Here is a 21,639-nt window from a genome sequence, read left to right as displayed (position 1 = left end):
GTCAATGGTTGGGGCTTGCAGAGTATTGGTATACACATCCTATCATTCCAAGTATTAAAATGCCCCCTTTTGAGGCTCTCTATGGGTTCACTCCTCCCTTACATGTCCCTTATTTACCTGGTGAATCTAATGTAGAAGCTGTGGACATTACTCTTCGTGACAGAGAGGAGATGATTGCTATATTGAAACAGAACTTGCAGAGGGCGGCTGACCGAATAAGGAAACAGGCAGACAAAGGCTAGAGTGAAAAGGGAGTATGATATTGGTGATTGGGTATGGTTGAAACTACAAGCTTACGGGATCTATTGAGGTCAACACCAGGAAGTTCGAACCAAAATTCTTCGGGCCCTACCAGGTGATCGACCGCATTGGGTTAGTGGCATACAAATTAAATTTACCACCTTCGGCCTCCATCCACAATGTGTTTCATGTCTCTTTACTGCCCGCGCGGCCCCAACTGATCCAGTTCCAGACCTCCCACCTATATCCACATTAAGGACGATGTTCCCTAGCTTTCTCGATAGGAAGATGGTTAAACGCCATAATCAAGATGTGACGAAATGGCTCATACATTGGGAAGGTAGGTCCCCGGCTGATGCTTCGTGGGAATTCGGATGTGATAAACGGGGTTTCCCATGGTTCCTTGAGGACAAGGAACCTTAAGGGGACGGCATTGTTGCATGCATGAATTTATCATGAATGCAACGAGCGCGCCCTTTGCGTGGGTGAGGGAGCGTATTATCTTACGTAAGCAATAAAGATGAGATGGAGTAATAAGGCACATGAAGGCACATGGTGTTATCTCAATCAGCTTGCTTAGGTGGAGGGTGACGTGGAGAAATGCAAAACGCATGAGGAGTGAAGGGTATTTATAGAAGAGGCCACCACCTTTATCGGCATGTTGAGAGTGTGATTGCTCGTGAGCATTGGGTCGTGGATCCATCGCATCTATCCCATTTTCATATCTCTGTTCTTAGATTTCCTCTGTTTGTTATCATTTGGTTGATCGTTGTTGCTTGTTATCGGAATTTTTCATTAATATAGCTCCCTTTTTGTTGTTTATTATCCATCAATTTGTGTGATTGCTTATTATTATCGTTGGATTTACGTGATATCGATCAAAATCGGGAAGTCTCGAGCTAAGATCTATCACCTCCTGATCTCAATTCCTCTCTCAAATTAATGCTACCAAATTCAAAGAAACAAACGAAGGTCGCCACCGTCTCGCACTCTCCTCGCACGCCCACGCCGCACCAGTCGTTGCCCACACACCGTCAGACCGCGGACGTATTTGCTCCGGTTGTGAAACAACGATTTGGCTACAGTTTATGTAAATTACATGGTATGCGGGTTGATGAATGCAAATGGATGTTGAGATCGATTTTTGTAGTTTCTGTAAAATAAATGCTATGAACAGCCTCTTATGTGTCATGAAACAAGTGAGGAAAAGTGGCTAACATTGGGGAACTGAGTGAAGAAGATGAAAGCTCTTGTTGGCTTCTGATAAAGAAAACTTAATGGGTCGATTTACAAAACTACTAGTAATTTAGAGATTGCAGATGTTTGTTTGATTGGAAAAGGAAAACAGGAATTGAAAGGGTAGGGTGGGGTTTCTTCTTCTCGTTGAAATCTGCCAAGAACTTCCATGAGGCAATTTTTCATTCATTAATTTCCTTTTTATTCCACTACTAGTTTGCATAGATCTCAAATTAACAAAAAATATGCTCTAGCACACTCCGCCGTTAGACTATTTTGATTGGGATAATTTTTTGATTTTTTGCTATTTTTTGTTTCAAAGAGGAGTGAGAGAGACAGAAAACAGAGTAAGGGTATTATCGGCCAAAAAAATTGAAGGAAAAAATTAAATGCAAAATTAAATTTCAAAATATCAAAACTTGGGCTATTTCTAGAATACTGAACAATGGGTTATTGGTTTAATTATGTGGGCCACCCAGCCACATTTCTCATCTAGTTTCAATTCTAGACAAAAGAAATCAAAGAAGGTGAACACACCCTTAAAATTGTCGATACTGACCGATCATTGATTGTTTGTTGTAAATTCAGAGAAGATGATTATATTTACCTAGAGAACTAAATTCTCTATGTACGGTGAAAAAAAAACAAACTTTTAGTCGAGCACATGTTTAAAGCATAATTAATAAGAATCCACTGTAGAAAAGCTCCATTAAAAGCCAACCACTTTTTCCCCGTGCCCAACAACACTAAAAATCCATCGCAAAGTCAGTTTACTCAAATAAGAATAGGTCACCTACTAAAAATCCACCTACATTTACTGAATTAAATTTCATTTTAAAATTACATAATTAAATTCGAGACATATATGGGAAAATTCATTCATTTCATTAAAAAAAGGTATATGATAAAAAAATACATGATTTTATTTTTAAAAAAGGGCTCCACACACGAGCCCCGCCACTTCTACTCCTCGGCGTCGCCGCCGCCACCCGATCTGAGCCCGCCCGAACCCCCACCTGCCCTCGAGGCATCCAAATCCACCCGCATGTTCTCGAGCATCGAGTAGAGAAACCCTCTTCTCCGGGGGCGGTGCGGCCTTCCACTTTTGAAGACCGCGAACATCCGTTCCTCCGTTTTGCACGTGGAGAATAGGTACGCGCGTGGGGGGTGCCGAGATGACCTCGGGCGATGGGGGGGATCTCCCCTGTCCCGTTGCCCGCTTTGGCAACCGGCGAGGGTGACGAGTAGAGGAGGAGGGACGAAACTCCTCGCATCCGGGGATGTCGTGGGATCCCCCACCCCGGCCGCCGTAGTCGCCGAATAATTCGCCTCCTCCTTCTTCGGCCACCAACGCCGCACCCCGCTCGGAACTTCTCGAGTCCTTCGCAACACATAGCATTCCCGAGGTGAACTCCTTATACTTCCCCAGGGGAACCGATTTCCCCGCTATCCCCCGGGGCGTCCTCCTACCCCCGCCCACTAGTCACGGCGGAGGGCGTTGGCGACAACCCCGAAAATCGGCCGACCGCGGCCCCGATCCGTTCCCCCCCTTCCGGCACTCCTCCCCCCCGTAGTCCTTCCCGTGGGGCTTCTTCCCAGCCCGGGCCTATCTTCGCCCCACATGTTGACGACCGTTGGTTGTTCGCCCCCGGGCCGGATCGTCGCAAACCGACAACCACGCCTTGGCCACGCCGGCGTACTCATCCTCCGTCCACTTCCTCCGCGTGGGATGTCGTCAACAGCGGGCTGCGATGACTCCCCGACCACCTTGGCCTTCCTGGCCCTCTTCTTCTTCGGCGCAGCCGTCCCGCGGAACGGAGTGTCCGACTCCCGAGATCGATCCCATCTCATGCATGACAAAAGGTCATGCCAGTTGAACCGCTCCATTCGGGTCGACGTGTGAGACGGCCGCCAAAAATCAAGAGAGGGACGATAGACCGTGTCCCCCCCCCGGTGGCCCCTCGATCCGGATGCATACCGGCTGCATCCCTCCCCGCCACATCATCTGTTTGGGCCGATCCGGGCATACCTCCTCACCCCGCCGTGCCCGCGCCGCCCCGCATCCCGCCCGACATGCCCACGACATCCCCCGGTTCCCCCCCCTGCATCCCCCCCGGCGCTCCAACCATAATCCCCATCAATCGCGGGGCGAAACCGGGCCCATCCGCCGTCCATCCGCCCCATCCGATCCCACTGCCAGGAGCCGGGGCCGCTCGTCGGGGATCGACTCGTTGTTGTTGTCCATCGCTTGATATTGCTCTTGTACGTAAATTTAAAAGAGAAAACTCGTTAAAACAAGGTTAAAAAGAAAATGAAACTAAAATCGCGTATATAGGTTTTCAAAAAAAAATTTAAAAAAAACAAATTGGCGCGGCCATGCACGCCACAATGGCGGCCCACGATCGGCCATCACCCTCAAATCGGGTAGCCCACGCCGATTTTCGCCATGGTCCGGGTTCGAATAGTTCAGTCGACCGCTAGCGACCGAATCAGCCACCGCTATTGTGGATGCCCTAAAGTAAAAAAAATAATCTAGTGAAAATAGTGTTAGTGGAAAATAAAATATACTCTGCTAAACTTAAAAAATACTTCATCCCGCATCACTCTTGTTGTGACCGTATTTTAAGAAATATAAAGAATAAATGAGTTGGAAAAGTAGTGGAATATGATTCATTTTTTTATATTAATTTTAAATAAAATGTGAGTGAAGTGAGTTTGTGGAATGAGACCTACTTACCATTTATGGTAAAAATAAAGGGTGACTCTTATCGTGGACATACCAAAAGAAAAAGCGACTCTTTTTTAGAGCATGAGTAATTTATATATTTTTAGGGACAAAGAAAATATATAGCATTTGTGTATGTTATAAATCAATAAGAAAATAGTTACTCATTATACATGTAGAAATGTACTTTTAACATCTATTGATTCGGCTATCTAAAATAAGGCCATAAAAGCCGGCCATACAATCTTAAATTTATTTCACTGTCATTTTTATACGTCCATTATTTATTTCATTCCATTTTTTAGTACGAATTTTTTCTATAATTTCGAACTTTTAATTTTTTCTATATGAATTTTTTTCAAATTGAAGAAACACGAGCCGTGTTATTTTCCTCTAATATTCATTCTATCGTACGACACAAATCCATTTTAATTCCATTGTATATTATATATCTAATATTTTTAAATGTAATTTATATACATTCATTCCACTTTGCATTTTTTTTCAATTCCACGATAATAGATAATGTATAAGGTCATTTTACAAAATAAATACTTAGTTTTTTATGCAATTTCAATTGGAATTATGAATTGAAATTTAGGATGTTTGATGGGACAAAGATATTTTTATATTTGAGTCATTCAAATATAGTACTCCTCTCGTCCCGCTTAAGATTACATGCTTTCTTTTTATTGGTCTCAACTAAGATGACACATTTCCTTTTTGGAAACTTTCTCTCTAATTAACTAGTTTTAACCTCATGTGCGATGCACGAGAATATTTTTTCAGCATAGATTTCAAATACCTAATTGATTAATTAAAATGAAAATGCAGATAACTATATAAGATATAGAAATAGAAAAATATATTATATAATAACAATTCAATAAATATATACTCCTTAATTCATTTTGCACCTCAGGACATAATATTAAACAAATTTAAAAGGGAATCAAGACAAACATAATTATTTGGATAACGATCAAGTGTTGACACTTTTGAAAAATATGTTTAAAGCAATCATTCATATCTCTCTACCAAAAAAAGTGTAAATCACACTTTTAACAAAATAATAAATTGATAACTCATAATATTCAAGACGTCAAAATTATAACCATAAAAAAATTCAAATGATTACTACACAAAAATGTACCTAATATTTATTAATTATAATATTTTACTCAACATGATTGCCTATAGATAAACCATATAAAATTTAATTTTAACAATAGTATTATTAATAAACCAAAATTTGGTAACAGATATTTTATTTTGTTTGAAAAACTAATTGTTTGATCAACTTGATTTTCTAGGTTATTACAAATATACATATACATGAATTTATATTATAACGCCAGTAATTAATATACAAAAAATAATATATTGAGTAAATATGAAGATAAATAATATGCATGTTTCGAGTTAAAGTTGTTACAATTCTTCCTCTCCAAGAATTGTTAGAAATATAGGAATAAAATTTCAATCATATACACACGGTACTCTAACTATTACAATAAAAAAAACAACAACAATAATTGAAATGTAAATTATAATGAAAGTTATCAAATAAAGCGAACTATAAGTATAGTTGAGATAAACCTCATTTTTGCAAGACAAATTACATCACAATTATTTCTCTCGTATTGACGTAATATCCCCAAAGATGAAACAATTTCCTACTAACGTATATAACATCTCAAATCGCTAGGCAACGATGAACTTGATGGCTCCAAAAATCAAGCAATACAATGTTCCTAAAGTGTACAATAATGTTTAGAGCTTGATATAGAATGGAGATGCTTTTGTTGGTGTATAATTTATCCACAACTCTATGCCTTTTATAAGCATAAAATTAGGACATGAGAGATCATGATATTAAAACATCATAAATTATAAAATTAAGATTATAGATGTTACAAATGTGGAACATCAATTATGTGTGAATTATATTTTGAATTATGGTATAGTAGTCTCGAAAATTTGTTATCTCATTATTCTATTTTAATATTTGTAACCTACTTACTCATTTATTAGCTCTTACATGATTATGAAGTTTTCCTACATAAAACTCGTTGATATAAGGTATTGACCAATGATTAAACAAACGGTTAAAATGTGCAGGAGTATAAACACAATTTTTATTGATTCATTTCACAATTCAACAATAATTAAAGAAACGGTCAAAATTTATAACTCCGTCGAGTGCTAAAATAGATTCCATGTCTCATAAATATTCAAAATATAATTCAAAACTTGTAAATATTTCAATTCATGCCCAAAATTTATAAATATTCAAATTAAGGCCAAAACTCGCTTTTTATATATGTATAGATACACCTAACCACTTTTTCTCACACCTTTTCTCTCTCCAATTAAAACATTCATCTTTCTTTCTTTCTATTTTAATACTTATACCCACATTTTTCTCTCAAATTAAATACTTTAACCAACAATCCTAAATTCGTGCCGGCTAAGAAATGTGTCATTTTAGCCGGACGGAGGGAGTACTACTATTGTTTTTTTAAGTAAAGAAAATATAGTGGGTATGTTTTTAACGTTATTCCGATAATATCATGGTCGATCAATTAGGAGTAATTGGACATTCGTCTTCAATAATAATTTTGTGCAATCAAATACACATATATGATGTCGACAAGCACTTCCAAACCACAAACACATCGTACCTTTGATGATCGAAAAACGTGTTTGCGAACGTTAAATGCTCGTTCTAAGTCTTTACACTCCTAGTGTACAAATCTAGTCCAGACTTTTAGGAACTAATGGATGGTGGATATAAAGTAATCATTGGTTTGTTACATCAATGAAAATGAGGTGGCTAGCATCATCATAGTCTAAATTGTTATCATCGACGCCATAGTTGAGATTAGAGGTAGTAATCAAGTATCCACGGTACCCAACCTAAAATTTCGCGTACCGCACTAAAAATGCAAATGCAACTCACTCGAACTCGATCCGATAGTGCATTTGGATTAGCCTTACCCGATACGAGTACCTACTCCAATTATTGCAGATCCGAATATAAAAAATAATTATTTTATAATATGTTTTTATTCCTATATTTCTTCTAACTTGACAATAATAACTCAAATCATTAAACCATGTATACCATTAGGCACTTCATACACGGAGATATCCACCAACTTTTTTCGTAAATACCTTTAAACAATTCTATTCATGGTCAAGAGTAAGGTAAGATTGTGAAAATAAGAGTGGACAATTGTTATTAATAATAAATCTATAATGAATAACAAATCACAGTGCTTTCAATACCGTTAAATTTGAATCGTCAAAGATAATATAGAAAAGGTAATAAATCAATTGCCGATGGTCGATATCTGTTTACAGGGACCTCAATTTATTAACTGTAGATTCCTCACTTGAATTAGAGGCTTACTGCAATTAATTTGATGTGTTTTTCTTCCCTATTTAAACTGCATCATTGTAACCCTACTTGTTCATCTCTCTCTGTCTGTTCTTTATTCTTTTTTCAATCGCAAGAACAATTTTTTGTTCTTTTTTCGATTGCAAGAATCTGCATTTGTGATTGAGTTCTTCTTTGTTGGAATTTTCTGGTTTTATTAGATGTACTTATTTGTTATATACTTGAAAGAATCAGCTTTTATTCTTGTTGCTGCAGCATGACTTGAATCTATATTATTTTGTATGGAAAATCAGGTCAAGAGGGAAAAGGTACGAATTTGTTCAACATAACTAGTAATTACTGAACATGGAAATAAATGTTTTATTTGTTTCAGGATCTAAATTGTTAGTTATTTGAAATTTGCTTTGGCAGCCTCAGTTTCTATCTAAATGACCGACTCTAAATGAATTTTAATGAGGTATAATTTGGTGGTTTCCTAATTTCTTGCCCTTCTTAGCATATGGTATCTTGTTGTTACAGAGTGAATCTTTTTCCTTCATAACAAACTCACCTATGTGTCCTAAGATTTTCCGGCACCAGTTGGTAAGTTTCCCACTTTGCTATGTGCTAGGTGCCTTCCAAGTTTTTTTTATCGTCTCATGAATTATGGCAACACATATTTGCATCAGATTTAAACCATTTATAGCTATCTTCCTTGTTATAGAACTAAAATTCAAAAATGTATATGTTGTGGCAAGCATTCTGCTGGTTTACATGTCCAAGTACTCTCCTTACTCACAAATGATAAAATTTAGACCTGACTGGATTTCTTAGGCAAAAGTTGCAATGCTGGTGAGGTTTAGCTAATGTAGTTTAAAGAATACACAGTTTTCACGGTTAAGAGAAGTAAGATATCTTGCTTGCTTTTATCCAAACAGTTCCAATTTCTGTATGTATTTCTTTACATTAGCTATGTTTTAGCCACCTTTGATAAGTTTTGCCTAAGAAAACCATCTGGTCCATCTACGTGTGAAGGGGGAATGAGTCCCTTGGATATTTTGAACCAGTAAATGCTTTATCTGAGGAATCAGTTTATGCTGTAATATCATGTAAACGTGTGTGCTATAAATTCCTTCGATTGTTTTTGCTTCCCTACCCCTGAAATCTGGCGAAGCCAGAACATGAATATCACTTCTTATTTACAAGTTGTAATATGTTCATTTTGTTGTTTATATCATATTTATTTATAATCCATCCATATTTAGGATCTTAACTTGGTTTGCCGTTTGAGTGGGAAGACTAAGATGTGAAGTTTCTGTTTCTCCTGATCTTATTCGAGCCTAGGGAAATATGGAAAGCATGTTTGACGTCGCAGGTGTCAAGGATGGAAATACAATTAATTCACCATGTACAAATACTTTTTGGAGGAGCTAAACAACAGGATTCTTTTCGAGCTTCTGAAGAACTGAAGAGTCAGAACGTCAAACCAAATCTTTTTCCCTCTACTACTCAAAGAGAACGGCAGACTCAGTTGTGAAAGGTTCCATTTTAAAACGCTGGACAAAGATTTTAAAGATGATGTTCATGGAATGAGAGATTCTTTATTGGAATGAAACTCCAAGAAATTTTTCGAGGAATAATGAATGGAATTGCTACATGCATTTACATGAATTAGTCTAAACTTGAGGTTTTTCTTTGTTAATATTTTACCTAGTTCCCTAAACATAATAAAGTATTGCATTTTTTTTTTCCTACTGAGAGAGAGATAAGGAAAGACTTGATTTGTAATGAATGACTTATTGCCGTGGCAGAAACTTCAACATTGATATGGTTTTTAGTTCTAGGATGACTAAAACTCATGAATCAGTCCCTGTACATGAAAAATGACTGCACATTGGATGATTTACATATGATAATTTGGCTCCTTCATTAGGAAAAGCAAAAAATATTGTCTATGAAGGGGGCTTCTCTTCTTGTCTATACTAAAACAAATAATTGCACTAAAAAATTTCCTGTTTCTTCAAATTAGCTGCTGCTACTCTTGACTTTTCATCGTTTCATCTACGAACAGTACATCATCAATCCAAGCAATGATGTTAAATGCCAAACCTTCAAGTACTCTTGAATAGCTCTCAAGCACCGCCTGTCCTACATCCTGCAAAATGACATTCGTAGACATGTTAAATCCAGCCTGCACTGTATATGAAAATTTAATTCATCTTATGATTTGGAAAGAGAAACTTGCCTTGTTGTATTGGATTTTACTTGTATCCAATGTAGTTTGTGAAAGCTCGGGGTATCTCTGCTTCAAGCAGAATAAGAGAGTCTCCGCTCTTGCAGCCAAGATATGGTTCTTGTCATTCCTATCTATGTCAGACATGAGATCTTTAACCACTTCCCATGATGTTTTTGAGTGAGCGATGCAAATTTTCCTCCGCCATGTGTGCATGGAAGCCTCGACTTTGTCTGCCAGCTCGAGGGCTTCGTGCTCGGAGCTTATGTTGAGAGAATCAAGCAGATGATTAGGTGAGAACTTCTCCGCATTGTACATGTAGCGGTAGATTGTATCTCCCACAATTGCTTTTCCACTCTGAGTAAAATTGCAGAAACAGTTAGCATTTTCTTCTTCTTTTCATAATATATACAACCAAGAATTTAAACATCACTACCTTGGGCAGGGTAGCCATGTATGATTCTGGGATCTGCATTTCAGAAAGAATGCCACTGTTTATTGCCATTGCTGCCTTGTGAATCTGGCTAGCACGGTCGTGCTTCTGCCTCAGATGTTTCTTGCTTTTCTCGGAGAGGCCACCAAGGGGGACGCAGGGAACAGGTAGCCACCATTTCTCCTCGTTCCGCTGTGTCTGTGGCTGAACGATCCTCCTGAATGATCCAGAACGGGTCGAGTTCCCTGACATACTCCCCTGCTCAGCATACCAAAACTCATTATCCCGGAAGCTGTCAAGAACATCCTGGTCCACAGATCATCATCATCATCAGAGTTTAAATTTTCATTTATTACTCCATCATTTAGTATTTTTTTTACCAGGAGGAGTGCGTCGAGTTTCTTCAAAGCTGGGAGGTTGATGTGAATGTCTGATCTTGGCCTGCTTGCCATCACCTGCAAATTGGATCTTCACTTTAGTACATGAAACTGTGGCAGCAAGTAAATTTAACAAATTTTGCCTCATTTTGTAAGATTTTATTTATTTATGCATACATACCTCTAAAGTAGTCCCATCTTTTAATGTCTGCAATGAAGGTCTGAATTCTAGTATGTAATCACACACAGATAATAGACAGTTCATTTTCTCTTCCACATCACCCTTTTTCTCATGATGCAGTGGCTCTAACCTCTGCTGCTGACCAAACACAGAAGCTGCATTCCATAATGAAAAAAGTCAGACAGAGAGAGAGAGAGAGGGTGGGAGGAGAGATACACAAAAAGAGAGAGAGAGAGAGATATACCATAAAGATTGGTTATGGCATTTGAGATTGCAACAGCAGTGCAGACTCCTTTACCACTTCCAGACATATCCTCTCCCAGCAACAGCCTTGAAAATCTCTCCTTCATCAACTCCAGCTCTGTAAAAATTATTTCCCAATCATTACAATTCAAAGCAAAAACATGATACATGATACATTAATCTCCCCCACACACACCTAGATCCATGATCTCATCATCCAAGCCATGCTTGTGCTGCCTCATGCCTAATCTGGAGAGGCGGCGCGTGCAGGGGACTTGAGGCCTTGCCAGCTGAGAGGCGAGGCGGGTTCAAAGCAGCTGTGATCTTCGGAGAAGGCCGAGGCTTCAGAGTTAGTCCGGCAGTAGGCGAACGAGTCAAGCGAATGATCTGCTGAAGAAGGAGAAGGCTGATATCCTGCATCATAACTCTCATCACTGTTTGATAAGCTCTCCATTTCTCACAATGTGCAACTTTTTTCAACGCTTTGGGACTGATCACCTATCAAGAATTCAGATAATATACATAAATTCCAGATTCAAATTTGAATCCCAAACCGGGAAAATCACTCTTACAACAAAGGTTGAGGAAAGAGAGGATAAAAAAGCTAAAAAAAGGAAGTAAATGTCACTGTTTTGTTCAGACGTTTGAATAAATTCTGCACAATGTAGCAAAGTTTTATTGCAAAGAGTAAAGCAAAATGGTGAGAATTAACAAAACTGAGCTTTTTATATAAACAACAACAACAATAATAAAGCTAACAACGGCAGTTAGGAAAGAAAGCAACGGTATATTTTCTTTATTTACCTTTTAATTGTGACAAGATTTTGAATTTGAACAGTGGGAATTAAGGGCTACCGTTTGAAACATCTCTCTCTATCACATTTTTTCTTCTCCAAAACCAACTTTTTTTCAGATAATAAAACCCAGAATTTCTCTAACAATTTGGAAGGAGAGGCAATAAACTTGGATTGAGATATAGGAGTGGGATTGGCTGGGATAGTGGCGTGATATGTGTTAGTTGCCAATGAAATAATTAAGATGGGGGTTATATTAGTACAATATATCACCTAATAACTATATAATTATAGAAATAGTTAATTACTCCTTTTTATAAAATAATGTTAGGTCGTCTTGGATGCTTCCACGAGCTCAAGGGCTGCTTCATTTGGAATTTATTGTAATGGTGTTGCAAAGATAAACATATAAAAAAGATGATGACTTTAATGTAGTCTACTCAGAAGTAATTATTTTATTAGTATAGTTCTTGCCGACTTATTTTTATATAGAAATTATGCAAGTCTAGTGTATTAGTTGGTTCTACTCATATGCTCAATACTTTCTAATTTGTGAAGGTATAAATGAATTTGAGTAAATCGATGTAGAAGGACTTGGTGGATTTAATCTTGTGGTTTTTTTATTTTTAATTACATGAGATAAGATTGTTCGCTTTATACTATTATAAAATAGAGGTACCAAAGCAATATGAGTAAAGATGTAATTGGAATTCATGTAGAAACGTTTTTGAAATCATAAAAAATCAAAATGAAAAAATGTGTTGATTCTTGCTTAATATTTTTATAAAAAAAACATAAAGAAACACTGCTGAATTTTTAATTAAATAAATATAGATTCTTTGAACCATACTTAGGTGTTGAAGTGATAGACGTGCACATCATGATTTGCCTGTTATTAGGTTCACAAATGGGTCTTAACAACGTGCATGAGTTAAAGGAGTGTTTCAATGATAGCAAAATAGTCAATGGGTGGCATAAGAAATTAATTAATTAAAGAAAGTTTTCAGAGAAAAATAAGATCTTTGTTAATGCAAATCGGCCAACTCCGGCCATCACAATTAAATTTTCCTTGTTATTTGTGCTTACTGTCAATCATAAACTAAATCAATGCATAATTAAGTTACAGTGATTATAGATAGATGTAAACCGTTTTTTAATCTATTTGTACAGCTAAAAAACATTTAAAAAGAAAAAAGTATAGTAGCAAGGGGACATTATGTTTGAACAGCTCTATATTTTGGCTTCCTTGTATGTTTCTTGAAAAGTCTCCAACATCGAAATGTGGCAGTATGAATCGGATGATTAATTTAGCAAGTGCTCGTGTAGATTGTTTTTATAATTGATTTTGTGAAAGAGTAATGAATTTAACTCTAATTATGGGCATAAACTAAAATAAAAACAAAATCAAAATGAATTTCTCACATATTTTAGATTTTATATTTTTACATAAATCTCTACCATTCTTGAAGACATAATTTCGTAAGGGTCATTCTACAAGTGTATTACGATATCAGCAAATAAGTCATTGAGCACGATTTGGATTTGTATTAGGTGGAAAAGCATAAGCTTTGTTTGGTATTTATAAGAAGAGAAAAGACTGTGTTGAAAGAGCATATCGATCCACCTACATCACGCATTGCCCTTCCAATCCAACGGTCATCTCGCCTTGTAAGTGTCGTATCCATGCACAACGATCGAAAGGAGGATCTCTGTCAGCCTCTGTACTGCCCATCCACAATATTCCTTTTGAGGACGATTCTGCAAACAAGAACAAATTGCATCTCTTGTAATACTAAAAACACCGTATAATATAAGGTCATGCACACTCCAAGCAACGGTATCTTTCCAGTTGAGATGATCGAACACATTCTTGGCTGACTCAACATCTCCAAACTTAGCATAGAGTTGAAGAAGTTGATCAGTCACCAAAACAAGATTAGAAGTAAATCCCCATTTTGCATACAAGAAGACTATGAAATGATTCTCATCCAACACTTTATATGCTCCAATTACTTCTTGGATGGATGATAAGCTCATCAGCATCTCCATTCTTCACCACACAAGCAAGCAGTTCCAAGGCTTTCTGCGGCCTCTCATTTTCAACACAACCACGTATTACGATCCTCCAAGAAACGATATATAAATAAGAAAAAATAAAAAGAAATGAAAATTTGATGTGAGAGTGGTTCGTGAGATCTATGAAGAGTGTTAAGGAATTGGTATTTTATGGATGAATGAAAAGGTAACATACGCGTTCCACTTGATGATCCGTCCAAGAACAAGCGAGTGATTTTCTTAATTCCTTCTCTTTTCCGCCTGAGTGTTCTGATGAGGGATATGAAAATCGAAAATCAATTGTTATTAGAAGACGAGGAACGATTTGCTGAGGCTGAGAGTTACATATTAATATGAAGTGGTATTTAGTTAGAACTTTTATGTTGTTCTACTTTAGTGAGAACAGAATTGTGTTACTAATTGATTAATTGAAGATTAGTTAATGAGTTTCTCTTTAAATCAACTTCTGGAAAGCAAATGCAGAACATGGAACATAAGCAACCACTGCCACAACTAAGTGATCACTACTTGTGTTCATGATCTAAAATAGCTTTACTCTATCTTCAGTGGATTTGTATAATTCAGTTCTAGCCAACAAATCCACTCAACCATTGGAACAACAATGGTAACATTAAAGATGAATGCATTGGTGTCATTTTTTGTTAATTTTTCTTTAAATTGATTTTTTTTCTAGTGTACATATTGCAACTCAAGTAGTAACACTGATTCAATTTTGAAATAGTTGGGACACCTCAATATGGATAATGAGTTGGTTGATGCTGATAACTTGATAAACCAACTAAGAATGCTTAAATCGATTAATGTTGATAGTGTCATGGTTGATTGCTGGTGGGCCATACATGAAGCACATAACCCTCAGCAATACAACTGGTTGATGGCATTTTCTCACAATTTTCTTTCACTTACTTTAAAATTCATACTTCTTCAAATAGGTAGTTGTCTCATAGCTAAAGTTGACTTGCCAAAGATATTTCTTACGGGCTTAGGCCCAATTCTATTTATTAGCAGCTAAAGCCCATGAACTGATGAAAGCAGAATATGATTAAAAACTTTTTTTTTTTTTTTTAATATAGGAACTGCTAAAATTGTGAGTGATAATTGAAAGTTATGTAGGCCGGCGGTGGTGGTGGTGGAGCTGCCAAATGCCACAGCTGCTAGCGATGACAGCTTCCATGCATTACGCGCCGTCCGGTCTCCCCGCGCGGAGGCTCATAGGTTTGATATTGTGGTGTTTGATTGTAAAATTCGGAAACTCTACATACTTTTTGCTTGTTTACGGTTTAATAAATTCTGAAGCACCCTATGCATAATGATCGCATAGAAATCCGGTGGAAGGAATAACCAGTGTTTTTTTTTTTTTTAATTGCTTTTATTTTCGTATAGCGGCATGGATAATTTAAAATCGTATGGATACATGGTGGGTTTTGATAAATTGTATTTCGTCCTGATGCTGAAAGGGTTATTGGTTTCATTTTTGTGATTCTTTCTGTATATCAAGCTTCCCATTACTAGGATCTAATTGAAGTAAAACTTATGTGTCACTGATGAAAATAAAACTGCAATTATTGATATACTTGAGGCCTCTGTTGTGACATAAATGGGAATTGTTTCAGCTGAGTTCCCCAGAAATATTTTCCACTCAGAGTAGGTAACAGTAACACTTTGGGATGATGGTGCCTGGTTAAGCATATTAGGGATTTTCTTGATTTTGTGTTGACATGGAAGCCGTGCTGATTCCCAGTTCTTTCTGTAGTTCTTGGGATGTGTAGTGTGTTTTTTTGTTATCGAAGTTTTTCATCTGATGATGCTTTCTGCTGTCATACTCCACATTTCATCTTCAGTTTGCATATTTCAATTTAGAATTTGTCAGTCCTGTAATTCTAAAATTTTCAGCACATAGAACCCCTCATATCTGTAGCAGATTCTCATTCTAGCCTCATCACGGGCTCAGTGAGGCTTTCACTTACATGTTGGTTATTAATATGCTGTAAGATGTAGTTTAGCGTAATGATTTGATAAAATGTGTGCAGAGACATTGAATAGAGGATTTTCCAATGGAGAGTAAGTGTGGAAACTTGTCCCAAGATGCCAAATGAAAGAAAATGCTATATAGAAGTAACCATATAATTGTCTTAATATGCTTGGTTATAGCTAGCTCTATATCGAAATTGTGAATTTTGGTGATATGAACTTGCATCTGTCCATGAGTTTGAAAACAACAGTTGCAAGTGAACCAGTAATAACAACCAAATCGTTTACTTTTTACATGAAAAAAATTCAATTTTAGTTAATGGCATTATCTTTTGTTGCTGTCATATCTGATTGCTTTCAAACAAGCTGTGGATTGCAAGTATTTCTGGGATGTTGTATTCATTAGAGCTACATCTCTCTCTCTCTAATTTGGAACTATTGATTGGTGTTTGGTTCTTTTTCCTATTCAGTTTCTTCTTATTTTGCAACATTAACTATATTGAGGTTCCTTGAATAAATGTGGCTGAGTTGGCTAAAGGAGGTGCGCGAAGAATATTTTATCGAAGGGGCAAAGTTGTCTTCTTGCTTCAAAATTCTGTACACATGTATTAAAAATACCTCCTTTCTCTTTACCCTCCTCCCCTTGGCTCTATATATTCTCAGTCAATTCGTCTAATAGAGGGTTAGGGTTTCCTCTTTAGCTCGGCGTCTCTTCCATCCTTTGGAACAAGCCGAATGACAAACAAGGTATGTGTGAGTTGTACATTTATTTGCTGCTTCCTCTCAGTGTGATGGCACAGATTGCTATTTAATGCCTATTTTCCTGCCTGTTTGAAAAGTTGTGTTTTTCTGCAATCAAATTCTTTCCACACTTCCCTTGATTTGAATCCTGATATTTGTAGGTGTGGAAACTGTTGTTTGAGTTCCTTGTGATATAAAACTTGGGGATAATTTAGTATATCTGTTTTGTAATACTTATATTACTTGGAATTGTTTGATTTATGAAATTTTATCTGCTTATGGAATGTCTCAGGGAGTGGATCTCATGTTGCAGATGAAGTAAGGTTCCAATCTGAAAACCCATAGAATAGTGTCAATAAAAGTTGTTTCTTGGGTCTATTAGTAAAGCCAATTGTGGTGCCATGGATGATATGAGTGAAAAGGAGCCTCTTGACTCTAATTTAACGTTAAATCGTAGCAAAGATCATTCCAATTTGATGTGGAAAGTGATCCACCAAATAAACGAGCAAAGAAGGCCATTGAAAAAGTGCTTTACAAGACAAGACCGTGTTTCCAATTCCGTGCTGGCTCTTGTCCATTCGCTGAAAATTGTGAATTTGCTCATAGTATGGAGGAACTTAGGAACTGCCTCATAGTCACAAGGAAGAACCGATGCGCTTATCAGAGCAGCCAAGGGAGGTATCTCAGATACCAGTTGTGGGTTTAAATGAAGTTAAACATAGACGTAGTCCGAGGCAGCACTGCAAGGGTTTTTGTCTACGGCTGGTTGCCAGAATGGTGAGAAATGCCTTCTCATTCACAATGAGCATTATATGGAAAGAAAATCTGCAGCAATATGTGTGCTTCCTGGCTCTGGTGGTGGATTTAAGAGCAATGGAAGTACTTCAATTTGGAAAGCAAGGCTTTGTACCAAGTGGGACTTAACAGGGATGTGTGGTTATGGAAAGAACTGCATTTTTGCTCATGGATTAGCAGGTATCATTCTTTACCATTCTCAGTCCCTAGTTAATGCAATTCATATTCTGCTGTGATATTGTTTGGGTTGCATTTATTAGTGTGCGTGATTTTTCCCTTCTTGACATTACATTGCAAATGTTATTATTGTTTCTTTGACTTTGCATTTTGCACTGGTATTGAATATTTCATCAAGTGTGTTAAGTATATAAGCTAACTTGAATTGACTTTGTGCTATATATTATAAAATGTTGGTGAAGAACGCTATGCTTGCTTCTTCCTTCCTCATCTTATATGGTCCCCCCATCCTTATCTCCCCAGTCTGAATATCTATTAATGCCTATTGCCTGGGCAGAGTAAGTAATTTCAACTTCAGCTCCAGATTAATACAGCTGAAAGATGGACATAGAAGCATTAGGAAAATTTAATGTTAATGATTGTTCATTTGCTTGTTTCTTTCTTTGAACAATTATCCCATATCAAACTAGCAATTTTTGATAGAAATCCTTGTCTATCTTTTAAAGAAAAGGGATTGTAACCTACATTTCACTGTTCTACATCCAGACTCTTCGCTTGAGTTGGTCAGTGCAGAATTGGTTTTGTCCAAAAACATGATCTTCGAAGCCACACTAGAGCTTGCAAAACAAGGAGTTATTAGTTACTAAAATTACATTTCTCCTGTTCTTTGAAAATTATAAGTATTTCTGTTTGATTGATTTTTGACTTGATAACGAGCTCAAGGTCATCTTGAACAGAGCTGCAGCAATACCGTGGACGGCAAGTGAAGAAAAAGATAGTGGTTCTTCAGCCTTGGGTGCCAATCAGGTGGCGTCAGTACCAGCTAAAGCTTCTGTGGGTCATGTTCCTTACTCATATCATATTGGAGCTCCACCAAGAAGGCTGTCTGGTGAGGTACCGAGGACTGGGGAGGTAGCTATCCGGAACTGGAAAGGCCCGGACAAAATTAGCAAAATTTATGGAGACTGGATTGATGACCTCAAGTAGGCTTCCCAGTCAGGCAAGCTCGACATTGAAGGTGATTCGTGCAACCGGATTGTTTTTCATGCTGAAGTCGAGGCTTTTAGTTTGAATTGTTATGTTATTGTCTTAAAATAAACCCCTTTTAAACATTGAGGGAATGCACTACAAACTACAGTGGTCGCGGCTTTGGATTAACGTATTTGATTGTTCAACTGTTTATGTTTGCATGTGCAATTTCTTTAGTTTTACTGAATGGCTATTCGTTTATTTGTTGGAGGATTGAATATAGGTTGTTCTTGAAACAATTTAAATAAATATATGGTATGTATACGGAGTTGGAAATGTACCCTTTTATTCAAATTTCAACATATTTATGTACATGAAAAATGTTCACAAGGGCCTGCAAATCCACTTCGTATGAATGAGAAAATGAAATAATATTAAAAGATGAAAGTCCGGCCCAAAAGTAGTGGGCCTAAACAAATCCGAAGCCCGCAAAAATTCAAATAGCAACTCCTCAACGCACGAAAGCGTAGTTTCATTCATCCATTTGCTTTTCATTCATCCATTTGCTTCTTCCGTGATTCTCCGATGAGATTAAATTGATATCTTCAGAACCCAGGCGTTTCCTCACAAGTCAGAATCACAAGGTAAACTATCGAGTTGATTGATTTTGCAATGGACCTGTAGTGTAGTAGCATTATTGCAATTTGATCCGGGGTGTTTTCGATTGAATTTGGCTTCTCTTTGAGGATTGAATTGAAGTTTCCCCTTCATCTTAAGGATTTGGACTTAATGGTTTCCATGCTAGGCCTTGTAGTTGAGTGATACGGATGGAAGATTGGAATTTGATTATACTTTATATACTTCATTTTATGAATTTCTATGTTTCTAAGTCAGTCGATCATGATTAAATAGGAATGCGGATTGGTTATCACATGAGGATTGAGTCGGTTTTCTGATGCCACTTCATTTTCCGGTGGTTTTTGTTGAGCTCTTCGATTTTGAGTTATCATTGCAAAAACTGGTTAATTGTTTTAAGTCAATTTAGGTTAAGATAAAGAGTATTGAATGATTTTTCGTATTCTAAGTTTATATGATTGTGGGATTTTTGTTGATTATTCTGATTTGGTTTTGCATTTTATTTTTATTCTGATATTATAGAGTAGGAAAAGTATGGGATTGTGTGGAAAGCATTACAAATGGATTGCTCAAAAATGGAGACAGATTCTCTTCCTGTCTCTTGAACAATCTCTGATACCTGGAATTCCAGACGATGTTGCACTTTCTTGCTTGGCAAGAGTTCCTCGAAAGTATCATGCAGTTCTCAACCGTGTTTCGAAAAGATGGAGGTATTTGATCTAAGTAGTGAAGAGTGGTTTACGTCTACACAACATAAACTAATACTCCCGTTTCAACTAAAATGGTATTATTATTCCTTTTCGTGATATTCCAATCAAATTTATTTTTTTAACAAAACAAAATATTCAATCACTTTATTTTATTCCACCATCTACTTTACTCTCTCTTTAATATTCCTACTTTATTCTTTCTTTCTTCTACTTTCAACACAATTTTTTGGTTTTCGCTATTGCTTTATCTCAACTTACTAAGCATCGAGTGAGTAGTTTTATCATTTTAAAGTGTCTACCAAAATTAGATCAATTATAAATATGGCAAGTTTTGAAACAAATACTATCACTACAATCGTCTACATCATTATTCTAAATGCTTCCCCACAATCCACTAACATTATTTTCACTATTTTTTCATCTCACCTTACTTTATCAATTGTGAAGTGCCACTTACAAATTTCTCTATTTTTCAGATTCAAATCAAAACTTGCATTCATCCATCAGGAGATGCATTCACTGCAGATTTTCGATATCTAAATGAAAACCTCATGCAGTAAAAACGTGAGAATAAATTTGCATTCTTATTAGAAAATTTTATGACATATACAATTTCTTAATGGACGAGTGCAGGCGCATGCAGCTCTTGAGTTCGATGTAGTGTTGATAATAAATTAATGGCAAATATAGTAACTTTATATGTTTGGTGCAATATCTAACATTTATACAGTAAAAAATATGTTTATTTAATTTAATCAATCAATATATATAATCTACATTCTTAACATATTTTCGAAGTTTGTGGTACCGTTTATATAAGACTATGATCCTTATACGATGTCATTTTGGTAATGTTACTAGAATGGTAAAAAACTAAAAAGAAATGGAAATAGTCAGAAAAAAAAGACAGATTGTGAAATTGCTTTTGTTGGGCCTTCATACACATTGTAGGAGAGACGATTGACTAATTGAAATTTGAAAGTAATGTTTCAACCACTGTCGCTGTCTTCTTTTTTTCTTTTTCAGTTATTTGGATTGTTTGTGTGATTGAAAACAACACAAATTTTTACTCCAAACTACTGGTAATTTAACAGAAACAATAGATATTATTGATAGTAAAAAACTAACATACACGATCAATATATGAAAAACTGGAAAAAAAAAAAAAAAAAAAAAAAAAAAAAAAACTTTATTATTCAATTTTGGCAACAAATTTAATTTATGACATGACCCATCAACCTCTATTGCGAGATTTCGATTGCAGTATTTTTTTTGGAAATGGTATAGTATGTATATTGAAAAATAAATGAGATGGAGAGTCTTGGGTGAGTTGGGTAGCTGGGAATAACTAGAAGGAAATCCACCAACATGATATTTTTGTGGATCTATTATGTTGTACTCCTCAACAACTGACAATATTATTATTAGCTTTTAAATAGTTTGCGTATTTAATTATAATTATCAACAATGTAAAATATAAATTCTATTTTTTTCTATATAAAACATTGACTTGGAATCTGATATGTTGAGCAATGAGGAGGCACTGACTTGTGAGCATTTCATTTATTTCGCGTAACAATATCCAAGAGAGCAATAGTAGTATTATTCAATCTAATTTAAATTAAATATACCTCTGTCTTTCAAAGATCATGACAGCTCTTTTAACAATTTTGATTAGCATTTAAACACCTATTTAAACAATTAATCTATTCAATAGTAA

At 36.4% G+C, this 21,639-nt stretch overlaps 2 protein-coding genes and 2 long non-coding RNA genes across 4 annotated transcripts; 3 read left to right on the top strand and 1 right to left on the bottom strand.

Moving 5' to 3' along the window:
* The first annotated feature begins 7,845 nt into the window (after positions 1 to 7,845).
* On the top strand, positions 7,846 to 9,000 carry LOC125211636. Its single transcript, XR_007174548.1, has 3 exons — positions 7,846 to 7,912; positions 8,124 to 8,186; positions 8,923 to 9,000. It is a non-coding gene; the product is annotated as an uncharacterized LOC125211636 (long non-coding RNA).
* Positions 9,001 to 9,429: 429 nt separating this feature from the next.
* Positions 9,430 to 11,521, bottom strand: LOC125211635 (rop guanine nucleotide exchange factor 3-like). Its single transcript, XM_048111514.1, is given in 8 exon segments — positions 9,430 to 9,738; positions 9,829 to 10,173; positions 10,253 to 10,555; positions 10,630 to 10,704; positions 10,808 to 10,962; positions 11,052 to 11,168; positions 11,247 to 11,309; positions 11,312 to 11,521. Coding segments are annotated over 8 exon segments (1,371 nt in total). The 5' UTR covers positions 11,505 to 11,521; the 3' UTR covers positions 9,430 to 9,618.
* A 5,073-nt stretch (positions 11,522 to 16,594) lies between these two features.
* LOC125211505 lies at positions 16,595 to 17,083 on the top strand. Its single transcript, XR_007174526.1, has 2 exons — positions 16,595 to 16,638; positions 16,925 to 17,083. It is a non-coding gene; the product is annotated as an uncharacterized LOC125211505 (long non-coding RNA).
* A 9-nt stretch (positions 17,084 to 17,092) lies between these two features.
* Positions 17,093 to 18,779, top strand: LOC125210136 (zinc finger CCCH domain-containing protein 56-like; the record flags this gene model as incomplete). The annotated part of the gene is made up of 4 exons (XM_048109710.1): positions 17,093 to 17,310; positions 17,453 to 17,607; positions 18,151 to 18,236; positions 18,328 to 18,779. Coding segments are annotated over 4 exons (723 nt in total), but the record flags the coding sequence as incomplete, so codon positions are not given.
* Between the last annotated feature and the right edge of the window lie 2,860 nt (positions 18,780 to 21,639).

Source organism: Salvia hispanica, chromosome 3, assembly GCF_023119035.1.
Source record: "Salvia hispanica cultivar TCC Black 2014 chromosome 3, UniMelb_Shisp_WGS_1.0, whole genome shotgun sequence".
In the NCBI taxonomy this organism is placed as follows: domain Eukaryota; kingdom Viridiplantae; phylum Streptophyta; class Magnoliopsida; order Lamiales; family Lamiaceae; genus Salvia; species Salvia hispanica.
Note: the sequence above shows the minus strand (reverse complement) of the source record. Positions and strands in the feature narration are given on the sequence as shown.